This window comes from Canis lupus, chromosome 15, assembly GCF_011100685.1.
Source record: "Canis lupus familiaris isolate Mischka breed German Shepherd chromosome 15, alternate assembly UU_Cfam_GSD_1.0, whole genome shotgun sequence".
In the NCBI taxonomy this organism is placed as follows: Eukaryota; Metazoa; Chordata; class Mammalia; order Carnivora; family Canidae; genus Canis; species Canis lupus.
This window is the reverse complement of record NC_049236.1, coordinates 51,889,958-51,909,041: the sequence shown is the minus strand read 5'-3', so window position 1 is coordinate 51,909,041 and position 19,084 is coordinate 51,889,958. Positions and strand designations below refer to the sequence as shown.

At 40.5% G+C, this 19,084-nt stretch overlaps 1 protein-coding gene across 1 annotated transcript; it reads left to right on the top strand.

Annotated features, from left to right (window-relative positions):
- Positions 1-333: 333 nt before the first annotated feature.
- Positions 334-8,478, top strand: SFRP2 (secreted frizzled related protein 2). Its single transcript, NM_001389227.1, is given in 3 exon segments — positions 334-653; positions 3,105-3,185; positions 7,313-8,478. Coding segments are annotated over 3 exon segments (684 nt in total). The 5' UTR covers positions 334-355; the 3' UTR covers positions 7,618-8,478.
- Positions 8,479-19,084: the final 10,606 nt, after the last annotated feature.

Sequence of the window (19,084 nt, the reverse complement as noted above, 5' to 3'; positions counted from 1 at the left end):
GCTCCCGGTGCCTCGGCGCTGCGGCCGCCGCCTCTCCAGGCCCCCGAGCGCGCCGACAGGGCGAGCGGGCGGGGACCGACTCGGCGCGGCTGCCTCCGCTTGCTGCCCAGGCTCCGCTCTCGGCTCTCCGCCCCGCGGGGGTCGCGCGCCCACGATGCCGCGGGGCCCCGGCTCGCTGCTGCTGCTCGTCCTAGCGTCGCACTGCTGCTTGGGCTCGGCGCGCGGGCTCTTCTTCGGCCAGCCCGACTTCTCCTACAAGCGCAGCAACTGCAAGCCCATCCCGGCCAACCTGCAGCTGTGCCACGGCATCGAGTACCAGAACATGCGGCTGCCCAACCTGCTGGGCCACGAGACCATGAAGGAGGTGCTGGAGCAGGCGGGCGCCTGGATCCCGCTGGTCATGAAGCAGTGCCACCCGGACACCAAGAAGTTCCTCTGCTCGCTCTTCGCCCCCGTGTGCCTCGACGACCTGGACGAGACCATCCAGCCGTGCCACTCTCTCTGCGTGCAGGTGAAGGACCGCTGCGCCCCGGTCATGTCGGCCTTCGGCTTCCCCTGGCCGGACATGCTCGAGTGCGACCGATTCCCCCAGGACAACGACCTCTGCATACCCCTCGCTAGCAGCGACCATCTCCTGCCGGCCACCGAGGAAGGTAAGCCTCTGCTCGTCTCCGCCCCCACCCCGGCCCCACCCCGGCCCCCACCCCGCTCTGCTAAGGCTTTTTGTGCAGAAGCTCGCGGCGCACGCCGCACACCCCGACGTGTCCCCGCCTCGGGTGCCAGTCCCAGGCGGGGCAGACGCTCCTCTTGCCCTCCCGTGGCATCGGGACGATTTTGAGGCCCCACACATACACACACACACCCCCTCCGAGCCTCTCATCCCCTTCCGAGTTATACCAGTTGCTCTTTCTTAGAGAAGATTAAAAGAAAAAGAAAAAAAAGAAAACAACTGAAAGGCGTTTCTCTTTTCTCTTCGACATATGCAGTTTTTTAAAGAGGTTAGTCCTGGGAGCTCACGTCTGAGAGCGCTGGCCGTCCCGGGGGAGGAGGCGCTGGGAGTGAGCACCCTGGCCAGAGCTTTCTCGCTCGGCCCCAGGCGACAGTTGTCACCGCCGGGCAGGGTCCTAGGCACGGAAACGTTGCCGCACAGGCCGGGTACCCAGAGCGCACAGATAGTCTTTTACGGTGTTTTCTGTTCTTTGCCCACTTAGGTTTTGGAAATAAAAGCCGGGCTGGCTCGCAGCACGTTGAAAATGGAGCACTGGTTGTGCTGTTCGGGTATCTAAGGAAGAGGGCAGAAAGCGAACCTCCAGGAATCATTTTTCTATCACTAATCAGCTTATATCTTAGGAGTGGTTTTAATTAACTGGAGAAAATCGTGCAAAAGAGAGTTTCCCAGGTTTTCAGAAAACAGAGGGGGAGTTCCTGTGCAAAAAAAAAAAAAAAAAAAAAAAAACACCATCAAAGCAATGAAAACCTCATGGTTCTTGATACTCTTCCTGGAAGAAAAACGTACACAATGTGTCTGAGCCGATTCAGGTCCCCAGGAGATGGAAAGGGAGCTTCCTAATCCCCTGCAGGGCTCCAGCAGCCTCTCTTTCAATCTCTAATTGTTTTCCTATAGCCATCATTGGTTAAAGAAAATGCACAGTTGTTTAGCAATCTTTCCTGGCAGGCACCTCGGGCTTGCAATCATCTTATTGGTTAGATTTCTAATTTATTGCAAATGTTTGGCATATTTCAAACATTTGTCCAACATATACCACAGACCAACCAATACAGGTTAGTAACATTTTATATACATTCCTAGAGCTCCTAATTGGAAATGTTTCATTTTGTTTGAGTGAGGGGAATTAAGGACAGTTTTATGTGTGTTACTTTTGTTTTTATTTCTTTCCACCATCCGCACCAACGTTATAAAAACTACATTTCTCCAAATCGCCATTTTCCCCCTTCAAAATAAAAAGTTTATGGTCTTCAAAATATGCTCTGCAATTTTTCTAATTTGGTACATGTCTCTTACATCATGAGTCACCAAGGTTTTTTTCTGTGACAATTCAATTTCATATTAATGAAAAGCAAATTTTACCTAAAATTTAGACCTAGCATTAGCACGTTTATAAATGCAAGAAAGGGAATAGTATGTTTGCTTTTTTTCCCCCAAAATCAGACTCTTTTAGAAGAGCCTTTAGTAGGCTCTCTGATCCTTGGCGCCTACATTTGGTCAGACCCCCATAGACAGTTTGCTTCAATTATGATTCACTTCAGAAAAAGCTTTGGGTTTTTTTGTTTGTTTGTTTGTTTGGCTGATTGTTTTTTGGTTTGAGGTTGTTGGGGGGTGGGGGATTGTTTGTTTTGGGGAGTCTGAAATGAACAAAGAGGAGCAAGAAGAACCTGCAAGGGAGAGGAAGATAACAGTGACATAAAAGCAGCTTACCCCTGCCACAACTTGACAGAAAGCACGGGGGGGGGGGGGGGGGGGGGGGTGCAGAACCAGTGAGAGCAGGCTGCTGTGGTTGTTGAGGTGTCTTTCCAAAGAGGGAAGAGCCCATACGTAACCCCTACAGCACTGACCACCTCTCCCTGTCCAGACTTGAAAATCTCTTGAAGTGACCTCCCCAAGACACGAGTCTCCTGAAGAGTCCAGCAGAGACTGAGCTGCACTGGTGTCCTGCAGCTGAAAAAGACAATCTCTTGGCCATATTTTGTGTATCCAATTTTCCAAAACTCCTCGAGGTTTCTCTGGTGCTTTCTCTTCAGAGAGGCTTTGGAAACAACTTTTTTCAGAGACAGAATTTGTCTCAGGGGTGGGGAGGAAGAGCTAAAAAGCCAAAACCCTCTGTATACTCTGCCCCTAACCCCCTTGTGGGGTGTGGGTGGGGTTGTTGATTCATCATTTATTAAACACAACGATAGGTATTCTAGTTTTGCCCATCAAAAAACAGAAGTCATGGAAGACTTTCTTGGGAATGAGTGATCCTTTTCAAAGGAGGCAGAAGCTGGGGTCTTACTGTACAATTACTACTCTTGTCTGGATAAGCCCCTTTGAGTTGTTTACAAATGCCACCTGCTGTTGCACATTTACTAATTTTTCACGTTTCTAGCTCCAAAGGTATGCGAAGCCTGCAAAAATAAAAATGAGGATGACAACGACATAATGGAAACTCTTTGTAAAAATGATTTTGGTAAGTAATACGCCACCAACAGCAAAAGATTTCACATTCAAAAGTTTTATTTACCAGTAAAACTTAAAAGTACAAATCGTTAAGATGTCACTGGATAAAACTTGCATAATATACCATCATAGCTCTTCTTTCCCAAAGTCTTCCAACTTGCTCTATCCCAGTGGCCTCCCTATGCTAACTATCTTGCTCTAAGCTGTATCTTTTTAGGTGAGATTCATTGTTCTGTTAAGCAATAATCAAATGATGAGAATTACTCAAATTAGGAATTTTCAATGGCCCATTTTTCATTTCACTTTGACTTTTGTTTGCCAGTAAGCATAATCTTGGGTCGTGTTCTCTTTCAGTCCCTTGATACGCGTATCAGGAATAGAAGCATGTAAATATTAGCCCCAGCAAAAACATTTTGAAGGCATTAGTAAGCAAAAAATAAAAGTTTACTCCAGCCTCAAATATGTTTACCTTGTTCGTAGCCCATAACACTTTGCTCCTTTACCTCCCATTGCTAGTGACTATGTGACTAGTGACTACATCCAAGGTATTGGTTAACAATCCCGGGGGGAGGCATTCTTTAAATTTAAAAATAAAATAAGGTCTAGGAATTTACTTTGGCAAAATACATGAGAGGTGCCATGATGATACCGGGCTTGGGGACGATAATGGGTGTGATTTGTTACCCAGGTTCACAGCGTGTAGGTCACTAACCTTAAGAGAGAATTTTAGAGGAAAGAGGGATGGAGACTATCCACACAGAGCTTCATCAGCACCTCTCCACCACCCTGAGAGCTCTGTGGTGAGGGCAGGAGCCCAGCTAGACCCAGAATCAATGCTAACTTTGGAGTCAGGAGTGGCCATGAACTTCACGCAGACGTTCACGGGGACATTCTTGTCTTTGTCCCATTCCAAGAGGAGGCACATTTTGATGTTTTTGAGAGGCTGGTATCCCTTAAAAGTATTCAGCCAGACGGTTGAACTTACTGGTAAGCAGATACAGTTCCCGTTCTATCTAACAATAACAGAGCCTAGCAGATTTATATTAAAATTGTTGTATAGTCAACGGAGTCCTTGAAACTGAGAGACATCACTTCAGCACTCTCTGCTGGGGCTGCCTTCCCATGGGCTCCTTAGAACTTCTCATCCCAGCAATCTCAGACCTGATCAGGTCCCTGAACCTTTGGAAACTACGCTATCACTATTCCTTACAACCCCGGGTCTCTTCCAGAAGTGTCCTGGGTTTAACTTTAGCTGATCCTAGAATAGCCGTAGCTTTAGGAAAAACTTCACACTGCTAAGGAAGGGAAAAAGAAAAGAGGCGATCCTAAATTCTAACCAATCTGTCCCCTCAGGAGGAACCACAAATGGGATGATAGGGTTTCGTATGCCTCTATTTAAATATATACAACTGTAAGTAGTGAAGGCCAGGCAGGCTGGTAGCAGCCATCTCAGATCTCCAGCGCCTTACCAAAACACACTTCTGAGCTTCCATGCTACATGATTTAATTAAGGGAAAAATAGAAAAATAGAATTTTAATAGGATTTACATTAAAATATATATAAAATATCATTTTCTTCTAGTAGCTTATGTCCTTTGCACTAGATATAATAGCACAGCTGTCTCTCCTAACTTTCCACGAAAAAGTTAGTTATATGATAGGACTCTAAAATGATTGAAATTAGGGCACGTGTACACATACACATACTAATACTTGTTTTATGGCTTCCTTTACAAAAGACCCACTTCCTAAGGATGTTCTATCAAGACCTAGCCCCCCAAAAAAGTGCGTATGTGTGTGAGAGTGTGTGTCCTAGTGTTCTCTTCTTAGAGGAGAAAGCCTTTGAGAACATGGGTATCATCACATTTAAGCTATCACACACACAGACTACCTCACAGCTGTGTTTGCTATTTCCTCACATTAAGCTTGTCCCAAAAGGGATAATGAACCTGAATGGTAGCTTTGAAGTGCATCATATATACTCCTGGTTTATAAGCAGTACTCTGTATTGCCTCTATACTTTGGAAAGTAATGGAAAAGTAGAAGGACCAAGGGTAGAAATCTAATTTACTTAACTTAAACCTCCACAAAAGCTCACACTCTTTCCCCACTGCAGTCCTGAAGTATAGAGAAAAATGTAGAAGGCCTCCTTATTTCAATGGTAAAAGTACTGGTGCAGAAAGAATAGCCCAGAGCTGCCTGCCTCTGCATACAATCTATTGTTGGATCAGTTAGTACCATCACCTCTGTTTCTTATCACTTTCTGCATCCCCATTCACATCTTCCAAGGGCAGGAAAAGTTATTTTAGGGCTTTGATTCTCTATATTTGGTCCCAGCTGAAAATCCAGAGAGGAAATGCCTGTTGTCTTCCCATGGTGAGCTTTTGCATAGTTGATTATTTTATAACTAGAAAAAACTAAGTAATAAATCTTCCTCCTGGTTAAAAGTAATGGTTTTCTGATGTTTTGAGCTCAAGAATGTTTAATTTGACCAGGTGCTCTATCACACATGCTCTATCTGTGCTATAGATAAGGCTCCCAGGTAACATATAATCAACTCTACCACCATGTGACTTTCCCACCCACCCCTTATGCAGAGGCATCAGGAACATGTGACATCTCCATGGGACTTATTCCATGACTTCAGTCTCATAAACCCTGAGAACTCCGTACTATGGTTTAGATGCACATCTGACAAAATAATGGTTGGCCAAATCACAGCACCCTTGATTTATCTGGTTGAGCTTCATCATGTCCTGGTTGGCCAGAAAAGCCATGATTATTCAAATTCCCTTTCTGGGAGAGGGAGAGGGAAAGAGAGAGAGAGAGAGAGAGAGAGAGAGAGAGAGAGATATCCCCAAAGCAGTTACACACACACACACACAGAGGAAAAAAAAAAAAAAAAAAAAACCTCTTCCTCTATTACTAATTTAAATAATACATTAAACTCCATCAAAGTCAGGAAGTGCCATTTGCACATCATCTATATGGAATACTTGTCAATGTCATGAAGAGTCTTAGGCTACGTTACAGTTCGGCATGTTAATGTTCTGAACAGGACCAGAAGTTTAAGAGAGCACAGCAGTGTTAAGAGGAGGAGGTTTGGGGACCAGGGTTCCACAACTAGACTTAGCCAGGATGCAACCCAACTGGGGTGACCTCATGTAAGTCAACTAACTTCTCTGGATTTCAAATTGTTTTTGTATCAACAAGAGATTCTAACTGGATGATCCTTTCCAACCTTAAAACTCTACCCTTTCCCTGCCTTCAAGGAGTCTCGAAATTTAATTCCAGCATGTATGCTTGGAGGGTATTCTTTCCCAAAGCAGAGTGCTCATGACTGTAAAATGTGTCTTTTATATAAAGTGAACCACTTACTTGTGGTCTTAGCATTCTAGTGAGTCTACATATCCATTTTGGAAACGGTACATATATGATCTGTAAACGCCTTGGCTTTGGACAGGCAAATGATAGCAGATGAGGATGAGATCTTCAGAAAAACACTTTTACAGCTAAACATGTTGTGCTCTTAGAGTCTTGGATATTTTTTTCTCCTAGTTGCTTTACCAAATCAAATGCAGCTGCTGTAAGATCAATTCTCCTTCCCCGTAGTCTGTTCTTTAGAAAACAATGATTGTGTGATATAATTTCCTTACAGGTTTGTCCAAAAACCTCTCCAACGTAATAAATTGAGTTTAAAGTTTATGGCCACAGATGGATCACGTTTCACCTAAGAGTCAGGCATTTCTTTTCATGCTGAAGTTTGCAATAGGGGAAGTCATTTGTTGAGGAGAGCACAAACCACATGCAACCTACGTACAAACACAAGAACACAAGGGTGAGGAAGAAAAGTTAATTGAGTCCCGCCAAGAGATTTTTGAAAGGATGGCTGATTTGAAATAAAGCGCCTGGCTAGCCCTTTGAGGCTTTAGAAATGAAGCCACCTGCTGCCTCCGGCTCCCCACCCCCCACCTGCAGCCCCTGATAGTCTCATTAGCTGCAGGAAGCTCTTCTTCCCTCCCCCAGGCCAAGTCACACAAATATGCAGCGGAAAAGGGTGAGCAAAGCTCCCACTCTGTGTAGTGCGCATCCCCTTATTACAACCGGTGTGATTCTCACCCCTCTTGTCTTCCGTAGCACTGAAAATAAAAGTGAAGGAGATAACCTACATCAACAGAGATACCAAAATCATCCTGGAGACCAAGAGCAAGACCATTTACAAGCTGAACGGTGTGTCTGAAAGGGACCTGAAGAAATCCGTGCTGTGGCTGAAAGACAGCCTGCAGTGCACCTGCGAGGAGATGAATGACATCAACGCGCCTTATCTGGTCATGGGACAGAAACTAGGTGGGGAGCTGGTGATCACCTCAGTGAAGCGGTGGCAAAAGGGGCAGAGAGAGTTCAAGCGCATCTCCCGAAGCATCCGCAAGTTGCAGTGCTAGTTTGCCCCCCCCTCCCCAGGCCGCCTCCAGAGCCAGGCTGACCACTTCCGCTCTGGGTCCCCAGCTCTCATCCCCCCAAGCACAGGCCCTTGCAGCTCTGGCCCCAGCCTGGAGCAGCTTCCCTTGCCTTTTGCACGTTTGCACCCTGGCATCTCCTGAGTTATAAGGCCTTAGGAGGCCTCAGGAGTGGATAGCTGTTTTCACATACAGGAAGAACCCACCCAGATCTTGTAGAAATGTTCAAACTAATAAAATCATGAATATTTTTACGAAGTTTTTAAATAGCTCACTTTAGTTTTGAATAGGTACAGCTGTGACTTGGGTCTGACTTTCCTTCTTTCTGTTTGGTTTGGGCCAACTGATTTTCACTCTCTGCTAAGGTTGCCGTAACGTGCAAATGGCTTCATTTTTCGATGTGGCCCAAACTGTGGTGGGTCACAATCCTCGTTGAGATAAAGCTGGCTGTTATCTCGACGTCTCTCAGCTCCAGCCTGAGACTCAGAGCCTAAGTCTTATAATAATTCACCTGTCATTTTATACCCCCGTTGGGAACTTACAACAGTAGCAGCATGTACTGCATCTCCGGGTAGAGTACTTCCATTTATCAAAAGCACATTAACCACCATAGCATGAGTTCTTCGAATAAAGGGCAAAACAGATTTTATAATTGACCTGAGTACTTTAAGCTTTGTTTAAAACATTTTTTACTTAATTTTGCAAATTAAACCATTGTAGCTTACCTGTAATATACATAGTAGTTGACCTTAAAAAGTTGTAAAAATATTGCTTTAACCAACACTGTAAATATTTCAGATAAACATTATATTCTTGTATATAAACTTTACATCCTGTTTTACCTACTGCCCGTCTTCTGTCTTTTCTTCTTAGTGGAAGGAAATGGGAAAGCAACTTACAAGAGTAACCAGAGTGGCTGCCTCCCCTCTCCTGAGGCCCAGCCTTCCCGCAGTTTGAAGGGTCTGTTTCTTAAGTGACTCAGGAAAATGTGTAGCCTCCCCCCACCCCGGCCCCACAACACACAACACCTGGCTGTGGCCTTGTGCCTCACATCTCATACAGATTTTACCGCCCCAGACCCTGCGGGGAGGCAGAGATTTGCAGGCTTTGCAAAAGACTTTCCTGCTTTTGTCCCTTCTCAGCAGTTCAGCTGCTGCTATGTGGCAAGAAAACCTAAGGTTCATGAGCCTTACAGTTGTGCTTTTTGTTTCCTGAGATCTTTGTAATGAAAAAACCATTGCAAAATGTTAGTTCTTTCTCCACTTAAACTCTAACCCTTAGGTAAAGAGCCCTGATTTGAAGAATATCAGTTGGAAGGCAAGGGGATAATGAAAGGATGGTGAAAAACTGGCATTAGGGTGAGAAGAGCACAGACAGACATCCAACCATAAAATGTCCAACCAAATGCTTTGTTATTTGGGAACCTCCACAGAAATTCTATTAAATTCTTAAGATACTGAGGCTCTGAGGGGCTGGACAGCACAGCTCAAAAAAGGCAGAGCCAGGTCTGAAACAGGCCTTTCGGATGACAAATTCAGTCTCCTATTCCACCTAGGACTGGAATAGAGAAACATGGTGGCACTTCTATATTTAGCAAATATTTATTGGTAATCTGCTACATGCCTTGCCCTGTTCTACATGCTGGGAATACATACATTAATCCTTGTTCTTATGGAGCTTATATAAGGGAGTGAAACAAAATAATCACAATTACAATTATGTATTTATAACTTACCAGTTATATGAAGTATAACTACAAGTAATATGTGAGAGCAATAGACTGTCCCCATCAAATATGAAGTTTTTACTGGCATTCATGTGAAGCCTTTATCTGGTAGCATTTTATTGATTTACTTTACAAGTTTCCCGAACATACATCCATGACCTCTCTACCGTACTTCAAGATCTTCTGGCACCAAAAGTCAGTATTGCTCACTTCCTGAGCTATGGGAATCTGACAATCCTTTCCATCTTCCTCTAAGTTGCCACTTGGCTGCTTCTCATCCGATTCCAGAAACTTAAAACCCCCTTCCTACAAGGTGCCTATGGACTAGACTTGAAGAAGGATGCTCATGGATCAAGGCTAGCACTCATTTTAAGCATTTGGAATAGGAGACTAGGGACCCTGTAAAAGGCAAAAAAAAAAAGAAAAAAGATTAAAGAGGCAACAGGAATCCAAGAAATTAGGAATTAGAAGGGGGAAATATGTACAATGCACCAAAAACTAAAGGAAAGAAGTAATTTGGAAGACATTGATATATCTGAATAGCTCCCTCTCCAGTCAAGGCAAAAACCCCTTTGCATATAACGGGAAGCAAAAGCCTCAGCTCTGAAAAGCATCTGAATGCCAGACACGGCCTCCTTCAGTCATATTTTGAAGAGCCAGCAGCTCAGGCATCACTTCAATATCTGCCTCCTGCCATACATCCTCTCTATGGACTTTATTTTTTTTTAAGATTTTATTTATTTACTCATGAGAGACACAGAGAGAAGGAGAGGCAGACACAGGCAGAGGAAGAATCAGGCTCCTCTCAGGGAGCCTGATGTGGGAATTGATTCTGGGACTCCAGGATCACGCTCTGGGCAGGTGCTAAACGGCTGAGCCACCCAGGTGTCCCTCTATGGACTTTCTAACACCCGTTCCCATCTTTGATGAAGCTATGAGCCAATGAGACATGCTTGAGCAGGTAGGTTTTAGTTTGATTTTTCATTCTGTTTTGCATGATGGTTCAAATATGTATGAAATATATATTTATTCTTGTTATTCTTGAAATAACCATGTTTGTACTCTAACTTTTCTAACTACAGATTTCTTTTATAAGGCAGATGAAAACATGAATGTCTACCCATTATTGGAAGAAGAAAACACTGTATTTCTACCTTTTCCTAAAATGATCAATGATCTGTCCATAAACTGCTAAAATGCTGCAAGTAGAGGAACAGTCAAAACAGAAAAGTTAAAAAATATGAAAACTACATATCTACTTTCCATGCAATTCCTCTTCCCTTTCCTAAATAACTTGAGAAATGAGTTGTTTTACTTGAGAAATGTATAAAACTGTTTTGGCCAGCATTTCCTAAATGTGTGAAGGACAAAGGTCCTTTCCACATACACAACTCAGTGTACTGAAATTCATAGGGTTAAAAAGAATCCATGTGATCTAATAGCACCCTCCATTCCTCATTGTCTGTTCTCTCATCCAATGATAATCCAACTCTTGTTTACTATCAGGTGTTCAATGTTCTTGCTGAGGGAAGAGGTCACTTTGAAAAACAAATCCAGGCCTATGTATCCCTCATACAGTTACTACATCCACATTATGACTGTGATTTTCACCTATGAAGCACACTGCATCACTACAAACCAATTTATTAACTCATCCAAGACTTCCTGAGCACCAACTATTGCCACTAATTTATTTATTCAATAATTTATTGAATTTTTTCCTTCATGTCGGCACTATCCTTTGTCGTGGATACAAAGTGATTCTCCTCCTTCAGCTTATACTTTAAATTAGGAATTAGGAATTGTATTAGGCACTAGAGTTACAGAGATGGATCCTGCCCAAAGGGAATTAACAATCCAACAAGCAGAAAATGCATGTAAACAAGTTTTACCAATACTCTGTTAAGAGGGTGATGTATACACGCCTAGGGATGGCACAGAGGAGAGAGCTGTTAACTCAGGTACAAAATAGAATGTTTGGTTAAAGCTAAACTTAGGATCAGGGTAAAGATGCTTTTAAGGAAAGAACTTTCAGTGAGTTGCACGAGAATATCTTCTATTAGGACACAACCTAAGAAACTCAGTATTTATAATCAGTTTTACATATTGACCCATCAACCATAGTTGATTGTGCAATTATCACACTGAAGGTATTATTCTAAACACTATCAATAAACTAGCATAAGGTCCATTGCTTTCATAATCCATAAAATTCCCAAATTCTCAAATTACAAAACAATGGATCAACATTTAGCTCAGAAACAAATAGCAGTCCATGATTGTCCAGAGAGTGATGTAGATAAGTGGGTGCTAAAAAAAATTTCAATTACTGAAGATAGCAGTTAATACAAATAGTGCTAGAAAAACAAATCTTATGGATTTAAATGCCATAAGATGTCCCAATACAGAGTAATAATAATCAGTTAAAGTGACTGACTTCTGATTTTGGTTCAGGTCATGATCAGGATCCTGGGATCCAGCCCTGCATTAGCTCCAGGCTCAGTGGGAAGTCTGTTTCTCCCTCTCTCTCTCTCTCTCTCTCTCTCTCTCTGTCTCTCGCTCCCTCTGCCCTCCCCATCTTCCACATGCACTCTCTCTCTCTCTCTCTCTCTCTCTCAAATAAATAAATACATCTTCTTTTAAAAGTAATCATTTATTTAACAATCCAGGCATTCTGCTATGCTATGAAATAAGCAAAGTACTAGAACTTAGTAACTGGGTCTCAGTAGAAATACATCTAAAAATTCATGCATTTCAGTTCATGCATAGTATGTGCCCTCATGTGCACCTACACACAAATGAAGCTCTAGCAGAAAATCTTCTAAAACTGGATAATTTAAGGAATATCAAAACAAACACTTAACCAACTAGAAATTACAGTACAAGTGGAAAACACCTTGGGGTAGCTTTTGAAATTCACAACAACTTAGGCAATTTAATTACTTCTGCAAACCTGAGACTATTCAACTCTAAATAAAGAATTACTACTCTACAAACTATGCCTAGGCTCAATACATTGTCATCTCTTTTCCTTCCTCAGTTTTGAAGTATAATTCTCAGAGCATATTTCTGTGTAAGGAAACACCAATAGCAGGAAAGAGCACCAGTCTACAGCCAGTCCTAGTCCTATCCCCTGCATACCCCTCTGCTCCACCAGCTCCCCATGCTCTTCAAATTCTTCAGCACAATGGATTACTATAGCTGGTATGGGTGATCAGAGCCTGAGTGGTAGTGGCTCAGGCAGATAGGAGGAAGAAATGGAGCCATAAATGGGCTCCATTTCTTCCTCCTATCTGCCAACTCCTCCTTTCTTCCAAAGAGATTTTTCCATCTCCAAAATAGGACTCCAGAACTTCCATGCTACCCTCTCCTCACTAGGCTTCTCTAAACGCATCAGGCTTCCAATCTGCACAATTCTAGGGCTGAGAATTCATTCAATTATTCACCAATCTTACACTGAGCAACCTCCTGCACTCCAGGTGCTATCTTAGGTGCTGAGGTTCCAATGATGACCAACACAGTATGGGAACTCTGAAGAAGTTCACAGTCTAATGTGAACTTACACATTTGACAGACAATACTAATTGAGACCCAAATTTCTCCAGACCTTCCTGGACACAGCAATCCTGTGTGTTGAAGAACAACCCTATTTGTTCTTCAGAGTATAAATAAGTTCACATCAAAATAATGGTAAAATCAAAATGTCCAAGACCAGAAAGTTTAACTGGAGAATTCCATCAAACATTTAAAGAAGAATTGAAACCAGTTTTGCACAACTCTTTCCAGAAAATAGAAGAGGGGCTGCTTCCCAATTCATCTTATGAGGCTAGTATTGTGCTACACCAAAACTAGACAAAAAACTGCATGAAAAACGAAAGCTGTAGACCAATATTTCTCATGAACGTAGATACAAAAATTCTCAACAAAATACTCACAAATCAAATCAAACAATGTTTTAAAAGAATAATACCAAAAAATAAATAAATAAAATAAAAGAATAATACACTACAACCATGTTGAGTTTCTTCAAGGTATTCAAGATTGGAAAGACATACCATGTTCATAGATTGGAAGACTCAATATTGTAAAGATGTCAATTCTTCTCAAATTTATCCACAGGTTTAATGTAATTCTTATTTCAAAATCTCAGCAAGCTTCTTTGTAAACATCAACAACTTTCTTCTAAAATTTATATTGAATGGTACAGGCTCTAGAAGACCAGAATAATTTTGAAAAAGAATAAAGTGGGAGAAAGTTATCCTTCCCAAGAGTAAGGCTTCCTGTTATACTATAGTAATCAAGACTGTGTGGTAGAGGTAAAGGAATAGATGTATTCCTAATCAATAAAACAGAATAGAGAACCCAGAAATGAACCCATACAAATCTGCTCAATTATTTTTTGACAAAGATGTAAATGTAATACAATGGAGTAAGGATAGCATTTTCAACAAGTGGTACTAGAGCAAGTGGCTATCCCACTGGCAAAAAAAAAAAAAACTAATAATCTAAACCTCCCATTATATACAAAAATTAACTCGAAACAGATCATGGACTTAAGTGTAAAGCATAAAACTATAAAATTTTTAGAAAAAACAGTAGACAAATTTATTCTTTCAAGACTTAGTATTTGGCAAAGCATTCTTAAATTTGGTGCCAAAATCATCATCCATAAAAGGAAAAATTGATAAACCTCTTCAAAATTTAAAATTGTTACTATCCAAAAGATCCTGTTAAAAGTACACCAAGTCATGACATTGTACACTTTCAATATCCTTCAAGTTGTCAATTCTACATCAATAAAACTGAGGAGGAAAAAGAACCCGTTAATAGAAGGAAATGACAAATTACAGATTAGAGAAAACACTTGCAAACCACATATTTAACAAAGGGTTTGTATCTAGAATATATAGAAAACTGTCAAAACTTAACAGTAAAAAATCACAATGCATGTAGAAAATGAGTAAAAGTCGTGAACAGATATTTGGTGGAAGAGGATATACATATGGTTTTGATGATGTTCACACAGGCATGGGAGGAGGGAGTGGTAGTCATGCCCCAGATGCTTGGCACCCAGGTCTTAGGCAACAAAGGAGACTTCCCTGTAGTATTTGATTCTATAGTGGGCAAAACATTGTGTTTGGGGTCCCAATAAAGCAGTAGTTCCAAAAACAGGAAAAAGGGAGAAAAGTATTTGGATTTGACTTTTTTTTTTTAAGTATTAAAATAGTTAACATAGGGAAGGGGGATCTCTGGATGGCTCAGCAGTTCAGCCCCTGCCTTTGGCCCAGGGTGTGATCCTGGAGTCCTGGGATGAGCCCTGGAATCAAGTCCCACATCGGGCTCCCTGCATGGAGGCTGCTTCTTCCTCTGCCTATGTCTCTTCCTCTCTCTCACTCTTTCTCTGTGTGTGTGTGTGTCTCATGAATAAATAAATAAAACCTTTTTAAAAAAATAGTTAACATAGTGGAAAACCAAGTCATTGTATACTTACTTACACCTTTTAAAATAAGAAGGAAAATCAGGAGGTGGTATGGGGAGGTCATAATACTCCTTTTTAGTCTTTTGTACTTTTAACAATCTTAACTCTCGCTAGCTACAGCAATTGAAAGGGGAGAGGTTCTGAGTGTAGCATGGTCCCTATCACATTTCCTGGCCTAACTACATTAAACTCTTGTCCAATAAAGGATTAGAATGTGCACAATGGCCTGTGATGCAAGACTAGAAAAGAAAAATTAAACTGAAAACCACTCCCAAACCAATAAAGTTACCCCCTGCCCAGAAAAGCCAGACCACCATAAATTCTAAACTTTTTAGGTTACGAGAAAGAGTTATCTAGGCAAAAGAGAAGGTGGGAGAGATGCAGAGAGGGGACAAAATGGAGAAATTGAAAATCCAACAATAACAGAGACTCCAATGCCCCCACTTTCAATGATAGATTGGACAAGTACGCAGAAGGTAAAGAAGGAAATAGAACACTGGAACAACACTAAAGCCAACTATACCTAACAGACATCTATAGAACACCCCACTGAACAACAGTAGAATACACATTTTTCTCAATTTGTTATATAAATGGGCCAAAGATAGCCCCTATATATTGGCCTTTATGTTGTTTATCTTTTCGCAACAAATTGATACCATTAGCTCAAAACCAAACTCAAAGTCTTGCGTATCCAAAATAATATTTTTAGCCATTTAGGACCTGCCTGCTTTACATACCCTGCAAAACCGCACCAAATATCTGCTAACCATAGATCAGATAAACCCTGTGGCTATAAAAGACCCCAAACCTCTGCTGCCCTGTAGTGCTTTCTGACTCAGACACTCCCCATCTTGCCAATGAATGATGCCATCTAGATACATAAGCCCCCTCTCCATTCCCCTCCTCCCTGGGAGTTCCCTTTTCCTCTTCCCCTGTTAGCCTCCTGCTATAAGGGTCTTCCCTTCTCCTGTAACCCCAGCAAAATATGGCCCAATAATATGATTGTGCAATATTGCCATCTCATGTTCCTGTCTTTCCTTGATCAGCCCTGAAATCCTTTAACACACATGTGCCCAGGGAACATTCTCCAGGACAGACCATTTATTAGGCCATATAACCAACCTCAATACATTTAAAAGGACCCAGATCATGCAAAGTATGTTCTCCAACAATAATGGAATGAAACTAGAAACATCACAGGAAGAAACTTGGGAAATTCACAAATATGTGAAAATTACACAACACATTCCTAAATGTGTTTGAAACTTAGATGAATGAAAACAAAAACTCAATATGCCAAAAATGAATATATGCAGCTAAAGTAATGCTCCGCAGGAAACAGCTGTAAAGCTACATTAAAAAAGGAGAAAGATCTCAAATCAGTAACTTAACCTTCTGTCTTAAAAAAAAAAAAAAAAACAAGAAGAGCAAATTAAGCCCAAAGCAAATATAAGATGGGAAATTATATAAATCAAAGTAGAAATAGATAAAACTGAGCTTAGAAGAACAATAGAGAAAAGTTGATTACTTAAAAAGATCATGAAAATTGGGGCACCTGAGTGGCTCAGTTAGTTAAGCGTCTGTCTACTAAAACTGATGAAAATTTAGCTAGACCAACCAAAATAAAAAGAGAAAGGATCTAAATTACTAAACCAGGGCAGCCCTGGTGGCTCAGCAGTATAGCGCTGCCTTCGGCCCAGGGCCTGATCCTGGAGACCCCAGATCAAGTCCCACGTCAGATTCCCTGCATGGAGCCTGCTTCTCCCTCTGCCTAGGTCTATGCCTCTCTCTCTCTCTCTCTCTCTCTCTCTCTCTCTCTCATAAATAAAATCTTTAAAAAAATAAAAAATAAATAAATAAATTACTAAAACCAGGAATGAAAGAGGGATATTACTACCAAACCCACAGAAGTAAAAAGAATCATAAGGGAATACTACAAACAGTTTTATGCCAACAAATTAGACAACTTAAACAAAATTGACAAATTCTTAGAAAAACACAAAACACCAAAGCTAACTCAAGTGCAAGTAGAAAATGTAAAAAGACCTATGACAAGTAAAGCAGTGAATTGTTAATCAAAAATTATCCCACAAAGAAAAGCTCTAGCCCAGAGGGTTTCACTGGTGAATTCTAACAAATATTTTAAAAATTAACATCAGTCATTGACAAACTCATCCAAAAAAATAGAAGAGAAGGAAACATTTCCCAGGTCATTCTATGAGGCCAGCATTACCCTGATTACTACAACTAGACACTCACAAGAAATCACAAGAAAAGACTACAAGCCAATATACTTTATGAATATAGATGCAAAAATGCTCAACAATCCAGCAGCATATTAAAAGAATTATATACCATGACCAAGTGTGACTCATCCCAGGAATGCTAACTTGGTTTAACATATGAAAATCAATCTATATAATACACTGTATTAATAGAACAAAGCACAAAAACCATACTGATCACATCAACAGATACAGAAAAGCACTTGAAAAAGCCTAAGGAAAAAAATGGTTGGGGGAGAAAGAAGAAAGAAGGGAAGGGAAGGGAAGAAGGGAAGGGAAGGGAAGGGGAGAGGAGGGAAGGGGAGAGGAGGGGAGAGTAGAGGAAAGGAGAGAAGGGAAGGAAGGGAACAGAAAAGGAGGGAAGGGGAGGAGAGGAGGGGGAAGGGGGGAGAGGAGGGGAGAGAAAGAAAGGGAGAGAGAGCACAAGAATCCAGATTGAAGAGGAAGAAGTAACCTTGTACATAGAAAATCTTAAGGAATCCACTAAAAAACTATTAGAACTAAAATGAGTTCAGCAAGAATACAGGATCCAAGATCAACATACAAAATAAACTGTAATTCTATATTCTAACATTGAATAATTCAAAAACAAAATTAAGAAAATGATTCCATTTAGAACTAAAGAGAATAAAATACTTAGGAATAAATTTAACAAATGCAGTTTAAGATTTGTACACTGAAAATTACAAAACATTACTGAAAGAAGTTAAAGAACTAACTAAACTTTTTAAATCCCATGTTCATGAATTGGAAGACTTAATATTGTTAATATGGCAATACCCCAAAATTGGTTTATAGATTCAGTACAATCCCTATCAATATTACAGTTGTATTTTTTGCAGAAACTGAAAATCTGACTCTAAAATCCTTAAGAAAATACAAGGCACCAAAAATAGCTAAGACAATCTTGGGAAATAAAAACAAAGTTGGAAGACTTTCACTTCCCAAATTCAAAACTTAATACAAAGCTACTGTAATCAAGAACAGTGTAGTACTAGCACAAGGATAGACAGACAGACACACAGATCAAAGGATAGAATTAAGAGTCCAGAAATAAACCGTCATATTTACGCACTTGATTTATGACAAGGGTGGCCAAGATAATAATTCAATGGGGAAAGAATAGTCTTTTCAACAAATGATGCTGGGACAACTGGATATCAGCATACAAAAGAACGAAGTTGGATCCCTACCTCATACCATGTACAAAAATTAACTCAGATTAAAGACCTTCATATAAGAACTAAAACTCTAAAACTCTTAGAAAAAACCATAGTAGTAAATCTCTATTGCCTAAGATTAGGTGATGATTTTTTTTATATACAAGCACATATACAAAAGCAAAAATAGATACATTTAGAACTTTTGTACTTCAAAGCATACCATCAAAGGATAAATAAAAAGAAAATCCACAGAATGGAAGGAAACCTTTGCAAATCATATAGCTGATAAAGAACTGATATCCAGAATATACAGAACTCTTAAAACTCAACAATAAGAACACTAGTGACCTAATTTTAAAATGGGCAAAAAAATAAAATAAAATAAAAAATAAATAAAATGGGCAAAAAAGTAAAGAATATATATATATATATATGTATATATCTTTCAAAGAAGATATACAAATGGCCAATAATCACGTGAAATGATGTTCAACATTACTAGTCATTAGGGAATAAAAATCAAAATAAATCACAATGAGATACTACTTCACACCAACTAGAATGGCTACAATCAACTTGTCAGATAATGACAACTATTAGTAAAGTTGTGAAAAAAACTGGAACCTTCATACATTGCTGGTGGAATTGTAAAATGATTTAGCTAATTTGGAAAATAGTGTGGCAGTTCCTCGAAATCTTAAACAGAAAGTTACTATATGACCCAGCAAGTGTATTCCTATATATTTAGGAATATATACTCAAAGAGATTTGAGAACATATATCCAAAAAAATACTT